General features: G+C 48.9%; 1 protein-coding gene across 1 annotated transcript; it reads left to right on the forward strand.

The window, feature by feature from the left end:
• The first annotated feature begins 2,691 nt into the window (after positions 1–2,691).
• wdr32 (WD repeat domain 32) lies at positions 2,692–7,734 on the forward strand. Its single transcript, XM_052086962.1, has 7 exons — positions 2,692–3,321; positions 4,300–4,413; positions 4,515–4,712; positions 4,924–5,126; positions 5,228–5,305; positions 6,408–6,553; positions 6,640–7,734. The coding sequence occupies exons 1-7, from the start codon at positions 2,861–2,863 to the stop codon at positions 7,009–7,011; spliced, it is 1,572 nt and encodes a 523-aa protein (XP_051942922.1). The 5' UTR covers positions 2,692–2,860; the 3' UTR covers positions 7,012–7,734.

Here is a 7,734-nt window from a genome sequence, read left to right on the forward strand (position 1 = left end):
TGAGACGAGTGGAGCGGCGGTGGGCAAATGATGCAAGCTGGACACGCCAAAGTCTTTTTGGCCCCAGAAGGGGGGGGGGGGGGGGGGGGAGCAAGTGTGCTGCGGGGTCACATGAAGCAGTGAGCTGTCACGCTGCTCTTTGCTGTCGTGATGTTTTCTCAAAACTTTGGCCACTCTTAATTTTAACGATAACCTGTGCAGCTTAAAAAAATTGCAATTGCAATCCTCATTTCACATGGCGGGATCCAGTTTTGTTTTTCATATTTTTCTACGTGCGGCCGATGACACGTGACGCGGGTGGAGAACGCCCGCCGCCGCGCCACAGTTACACGCTTGTGCAACCGTGTTTGTCTCGATCTCTCATGATCATTTTTAATCGCATTAGTTGTGTTTTTGCTGCAATCAGGTCAGTTGACTTGCATCGGGGTCGGACACAAAGCCAAGTTTTGGTATAAATAAGTACGTTACGATTTAGTGATTATTTCATATGTTGCCGCCTTAAAGTGGATTATTGAAGCCTTTTAGGAAAATATTATTAGGCTGTGTCCATATTTTGTTTTGTTTTTTTTCCCCCATGCGCCGTGAATATTGATAATTGAGTGGGAGTGTGACTGAAACGTATTCGTTCAGTTAAGAAATTTGGACCTGTGCTGCTGAACACTAAACTGCTCGGGTGGAATGAAGTGCAACAGGTGGACACGCAGGTCGCTTGCAAATTAAGAGCATTTTAACTGTTCTGCCTTTCGCAGCAACATCGCTAGCTTCGATGCGTTTGACAATCAGTGTACTGTGCGCAGGCTTTCGTTCTTATGTAGCCCGACAACTTGAAACACATGGTCCAAATTAAAAAAGCTCACACTCTCTGTGTCCAAGTGGGAGGTTTTTTTCTATTTTTAATTACCTCGTTGCCGACCCCATGGCCAAGATCTCTTTAAAGGTGCCCGGCGCTTCACAGCTTGGGAAAAATACAACCCGTGACTTTAGGTTCATGGCCGTAACATGATTTGCAAGCAGAATACAGACCGTTTGAAAAGAAGAGGTGTGTGTTCTGTGTGTGTGTGTGAGTGTGTGTGTGTGTTTAAGCTTTAATTGGAGTCACTGCCTAGCTAACTAGAAGCAGCTGATGTTTGCTCCGTCGATTACTGTAAAGTTATGTGATCACATGGAAGGGCGTTTGAGGACTGTGGTTGAGTGGGGTGGGGGGGTTGCTATATTCCGTATATTGTTAATGAGCAATGACAGATTTGGGATTTCAAATACGGGTTCGGGTTTTCAATTGAAGCTTTCAAGGCGATGTTTCCAATTTAGGTTGTCAAGCCGCGGTGAGGGGTTTCTAACTGGGTTTCTAACTTCCATTTGCTCTAAACAAGTGCCCCATTTGCATTCATGACTGCCCGCTAGCAGACGTCATAGCTAGCGATATGTTTTTTGGCGGTTTGTCAAACTCTTTTAAAACTCCATTTAAAAAATGAAACGTACTGTACATATATTTTAAGAGTCTGTTTTTAAACAAACAAGTAAAAAAAAAAAAGTCGCAACTGCAACAACAGGAAGATACGGGTTTTGCAAGCAGTTGAGCTTGACTTTGACAGTCGTTAGCATTAGCATTATTCTTTAGCATGTTTGCTGTTTGAATCCATCAAAACGTGAGGTGATTCGTGTTATCAATAGTATCATAATTATCGTTATTATTTTTATTGTTGTTATTGGGTTTGTAGTACGGTTTCAGACCTGAAGTATGGTTTGAAATTTGTGTTTGAAATCAAGGTTAGGGTTTCAAATGATGGTTCACGACATGTTTGGGTTTCGTGTTTCTGGCTCAACTTGAATTTGTTGTTTCTTGTATGTTTCCTGGAACTTTTTTCCAGACGGGATGTGCATGCGTGTGTATGTTACGCTTTCAAATTGAGTTTAAGGTTTCAAATCAGCCCGTCAAGTCATGGTTTCAAGTTTGTGTTTTTTTATGGTTTCAAATGTCTTTTTGAAGTGTCGATCTGGGTTTGAATGTTTGGGTGAACAAGTCATAGTTTTCTGATGCTCACTCTTCATTATAACTTTCATGAGCTTAATCTATGTGTCACCAACTTTCAATATCCCCCTCTTCAAACTATAGCTCGGTTTTGCATTGGTGCTTATTTGTTTTGCTTGTTGCATTAACAAGTTAATGGGGTAAAAACATACAACAAAGCAAAAAGTTACATCAAATCTACTGTAGTTTAAATGAGTTACTGGTTATAGTGCTACGACGCCATTGTGGCAGCAACAATTAATACAAAATTCCGAATAACCGTGAAAACATCAAATATTGACCCAAGGAAAAAGTGATGAGCAGGCAGAGTCCATCCACAAGGTGGAAGCAACAAACTTGGACAACACCGAAAGAATAGGGCGGAAGCGGAAATACGCACTAAATGCTAATAAGACGATGCGAAGTCAAACGAATCGATCGAATAAGTTATTTCCGGTGATTTAGTTCAGAGTACATGCGATATATTTGTTACTTTTAACTGATATGAAACTAAAAGACGAATTAAACACAATAGTTTTCATTTTATTATTATCCTTGTGTTTAGTCTCCTAGTGTTCATTTTCCAACATGGTATGGAATGGTGTGATTGGGCACTTTTGTAGTTTTATTTTGAAATCACCCCCGGTACTTATCTGGTTAAACACTTTCTCGCTTTGTCAGCTCCAACCCGCGGCGGTTCGGCTCAGGCGAGTCTGACAACAAGCGTCGTTTGTCAGCTTCTCGCGCCCTCCCCCATCCATGGCCCCACCGCGGTGCTGAGGCGGCTTCGCGTTCACGCTCGGCCGGTGGACCGCGCTCATCCGACTCTCGGATATCTCGCCAGAGGCCACAATGAGCTCGGAAGACGCCGACGAGCCGCGGGACAGGCCCGGCAGCAACAGCAGCCGTAGCAGCAGCAGCAGCAGCAGCAGTGGTGGCGGTGGCGGCGACGACTCCGACAAAGAACCCGACATGGACGGCTCGGACCACGACGGAGACCTTCCCCGGAGCTGCCCTCATTCCCCGCCCGCAACGAGCGCGACTTCGGAAGAGCGTCAAGAACCAGCCGCCGCGCCTCGACCGGCAGGTGGCGGCGGCAGCGGAGGTTCGGGCTGCGACACCGGTCGGCCCACAAGTCTGTTCTCCTGGATTCAGAACAGGTCCATCAGGCGGGGCGTGTTTGTGGACCCCGTGCGGGACAATTTTAGGACCATGACTAGCTTGTACAGTTCCATGAACCCGGCGGCCGACTCCGTCAACCTGAGCACCAAGACTCACGGTGCCGTATTCAACCTGGAGTACTCCCCAGACGGGTAAGGCCTTCAACTCGGTTGACCCCGAATACGGAGGCACAAAATGCTCCATTCCGCACACGAGAGTTGCCCTTTTAACCGTTGTTTAACACCCCGATCTGGGTTTGAAACCCAAATGTTGTCTTGCAAACCTAATCCTAAGCGATCGTCCTGCTCGAAATCCCCCTTTGAAAACCAAACCCAGGCTTGAAACCCGAATGTACCGTGGTGTGAAGCCTTCGCCCAACCCCCGGCTTGAAACCCTATTTTTGAAAACAAAACCCAGGCTTGAAACCCACATTTCTGGCTTTGGAACCCCTGAGCTCGATGTTCAACGGCTATCCGTCACCCACACCCAGGAATGATCACGTAAATCCAAAATCAGGCTTGAAACCGACTTTTGCTTAACACACCTGATTTGAAGAAACTCATTTTTGCTTGATATCCTCTTTGATGCCCAAATTTAACCCTGGTTCGCATCCCTCATTTGAAACCCATACCAAGTCTTGAAACCCGATCATGATGCCCTAATCTTTGTAAAATGTGCCAAACCTGTCGAGATGCAATATCAAATAATGTTTTTTAATTTGCTTTATTTCATGCCGAGTTCTTTATCCGTTGACACATTCAGTCGTACGATCACGTTTGTAGGCGTGTAAGCGATTAGAGCGGGTCAAGTTGGTCAGCGCGGATTAGTAGCTGGCTCAAAGCGACGAAGACGGCTCACTAAAGCGGGTCAAGCTGAGGCAGGAGGCCGGATCATGTTCGCGTTCCCGCTCCCGTTCCTCCACTAAAAGAGCCCTGTGCCCGTAACTTCCAACCCAAACCCAGGTTGAGACCCCGGTTCAAAGCTTGAAACGCTCGCTTTGGCTTTTTGATGCCGATTTCAAAATCCAGCCCCGGTTTGAGATTGTAACCCAAAGCCAGGCTCGAAACCCTGACCCCAAAATGCATTCTAAACATTCACGATGAGCTGACGGATGACGCGTGATCCTCCAGCTCTGTCCTGACGGTGGCCTGCGAGCAGACCGAGGTCCTCCTCTTTGATCCCATATCATCCCGACACATCAAGACTTTGACGGAGGCCCACGAGGACTGCGTCAACAACATCAGGTGACTTTTGTATTCTTTCCCGTTTACCTGTCCAAAAAAAGTGAGCCTCGATCTCGCCCGCCGTGTTCTTCACATCCGCTGTGGAAATGGTGGGCGGGCAGGTTCCTGGACAACCGATTGTTCGCCACCTGTTCGGACGACACCACCATCGCGCTGTGGGACCTGCGCAAGCTCAACTCCAAGGTGTGCTCGCTGCACGGCCACGCCAGCTGGGTGAAGAACATCGAGTACGACACCAACACGCGCCTGCTGGTCACCTCGGGCTTCGACGGCAACGTCATCACGTGGGACACCAACAGGTCGGCCGACTTTGACTTGGAAAACAATCAGAGTGATTTGTATCGCACCTCTTAATCGCGTCCTTGGCGTACCGAAAGAATGACATTGGCGACAAAGCGCCACTTTTGTCTCGGTGAAGCTCTACGACGCACCCCGACTTAGTTCGCAGGCGGCAAAGCAATACTTTAATCGCTTCCGACTTTACCGCTTTTCCCGAAATGCGCCGTGCAGATTCACGGAGGACGGCTGCCCGCACAAGAAGTTCTTCCACACGCGCTACCTGATGCGCATGCGCCTGACGCCCGACTGCTCCAAGATGCTGATCTCCACGTCGTCGGGCTACCTGCTGATCCTGCACGACCTGGACCTCACGCAGTCGCTGGAGGTGGGCAGCTACCGCATGCTGCGAGCCCGGCGGACCCCTCTGACTTCAGGTTGGCGCCCCGAGACTTCCGCCCTCTCGGGGGGTGGGGGGGGACTCAGGGCGCTTTGCCGTCGGCTTCAAATGTGTCCTTTGACCCCCAACGCTTTTTAGACGGAGGCGCGCTGGCGTCCCGCTCGGCTGGACCTCGCCACGGAAATGACTCGGCAAAGTTGCACCCTCACAGAGAAGGTGAGAGACAATTTTCCACGAAAAACAAAATACAACGTAAAAGATGGCGCCACCGGATGCCGTTTAGTTTGCTTTTCTGTCCAGGTAAAGAACAATTTGACGTATGGAGTCATTGAAATAATTTTACCGCCCACTAGATGGCGCCTTGATGGTGAAGAATCATCGAATGATTGTTTCATCTCTCATATTTTGACGATCTATCGATGTATTTTACTTCCCGTATCAATGTTTATGAAGACAATTAAAAAAAATTGACTTTATAAAAATACAACACTAATATATTGCAAAATGTATTGAAAATAGTCACATCTGGCGGGATGTGTAATTGTTGCAACGCGTTCTGCTTATTTCATTGATCATGTGTTTTTCAACGTTCATACAACAAATATTTGATTGTAGAAATATAATTCAGGGCGGCCCGGTAGTCCAGTGGTTAGCACGTCGGCTTCACAGTGCAGAGGTACCGGGTTCGATTCCAGCTCCGGCCTCCCTGTGTGGAGTTTGCATGTTCTCCCCGGGCCTGCGTGGGTTTTCTCCGGGTGCTCCGGTTTCCTCCCACATTCCAAAAAACATGCGTGGCAGGCTGATTGAACACTCTAAATTGTCCCTAAGTGTGAGTGTGGGTGCGAATGGTTGTTGGTCTCTGTGTGCCCTGCGATTGGCTGGCAACCGATTCAGGGTGTCCCCCGCCTACTGCCCAGAGACAGCTGGGATAGGCTCCAGCACCCCCCGCGACCCTAGTGAGGATCAAGCGGTTAGGAAGATGAATGAATGAATGAATGAATGAAAAATATAATTCAGATAAGAAAAGCTTTATTGTCTCACAACGGAGAAATTCCCAATCGACGGCACCAAAAAATGTTTGCGTTTGGTCTTTGGAATGAAACGTACACTCGATATTATGACGCCATCAAGAGTACAAATGCAAACAATCGTAATCGGAACAATGTGCGATGGAAATAGGATCAATATTGCCTTTAAATTCAAAAAATGAGTCGTAGCTTCCTGCTAGCTAAAAAAACGTCTCGTTGGCTAGCGTGTGGCGTTCGGGTTCCGAGATGGCTGCCGGTGCTCGCTGAAGCCACGCCCCCTCTTCTTTCAGGCCTTTCTCCCAGGAACAGCCTGGAGGTTCTGACCCCGGAGATCCCGGGCGAGCGGGACCGGGGGAGCTGCATCACCTCCTTGCAGCTGCACCCCAAAGGCTGGGCCGCGCTCATACGCTGCTCCAGCAACATGGACGACCGCGAGGTGAGCGGCGTCCACTTGGCGTTATCTGGCCTCCATCTTCGCTTTTTTTTAAACCCCGCCTCCGTCTTTGTTTCTTAACCCCGCAGTGGACGTGCGTGTACGAGTTCCAGGAGGGGGCGCCCAGCCGGCCGCTGGTGTCGCCGCGCTGCTCCCTGCGCCTGACGCACTACATCGAGGAGGCCAACGTGGGCCGAGGCTACATCAAGGAGCTGTGCTTCAGCCCCGACGGCCGCCTCATCTGCTCGCCGTACGGCTACGGCGTGCGTCTGCTGGCCTTCGACGAAAGCTGCGGCGAGCTGGCCGACTGCGTGCCGGTGCAGACGGGCTGCCTGCGCGAGGTGCGCGCCATCTACTCGCACGGCGACGTGGTGCTCACCACCAAGTTCTCGCCCACCCACTGCCAGCTGGCCTCGGGCTGCCTCAGCGGACGGGTGGCGCTCTACCAGCCCAAGTTCTAGCGGAACGCTCGCCCCCCCGCCCCCCCCCAGGTACGCCCGCGTCTTCTATGCACGGACCCGCACGCCCGCCGGGGACCTTTGGAGTCCATACCGACCCCTCCCCCCCTGCGAGCGCCGAACGTTTCGTTCCGTCTTAAACGGCAGATTTACGGTGGAACTTTTGGGCTAGCGTAGCGCTCGGGTGGCTCGTGTGTCCGCTTCCCAGTTCGAAGGGTGGCGATTGGAATCTTTTTTTTCGGGGGGGGGGGGGGTCCCCCTCGACAAGCAATGACTTACATCTTTCGACTTTAGTGTTCACAAATTTTTTGTGACCAAAAACACGACTTTAAAAAAAAATCTGACTTTAAGTTTGCAGTTTTATGAGGTTTTGTAAACTTTCTTGGAAAAAAACGCAACTTTTTTTCGAGAAAAAAAAAACTTGCATGCGGAAAGCAGTCCACGTTTTCTCAACAAAACTGCTAATATTCCAGCTTTCTTGGAAAAATTAGTTAAAAAAAATAGGAAGGACTGTTCCCTCAAATAGTGCGAACAACACAACTTCAACCTTGAAAAATTGATCTTTGAACCTACCGGCAGATGACAAAAAAAAAATCAAAATGTCCCAAAAAATTACTTTTTTAGAAGAACAAAAAGGTCCAAATATTTGAACGTATTCTTTCAACGTTGCAGCAAATTTTCTGAATAAATGCCAACTACATTATTTTTAACAAAAAACTATAAAAT

This window comes from Hippocampus zosterae, chromosome 14 (genome assembly GCF_025434085.1).
Source record: "Hippocampus zosterae strain Florida chromosome 14, ASM2543408v3, whole genome shotgun sequence".
Taxonomy (NCBI): domain Eukaryota; kingdom Metazoa; phylum Chordata; class Actinopteri; order Syngnathiformes; family Syngnathidae; genus Hippocampus; species Hippocampus zosterae.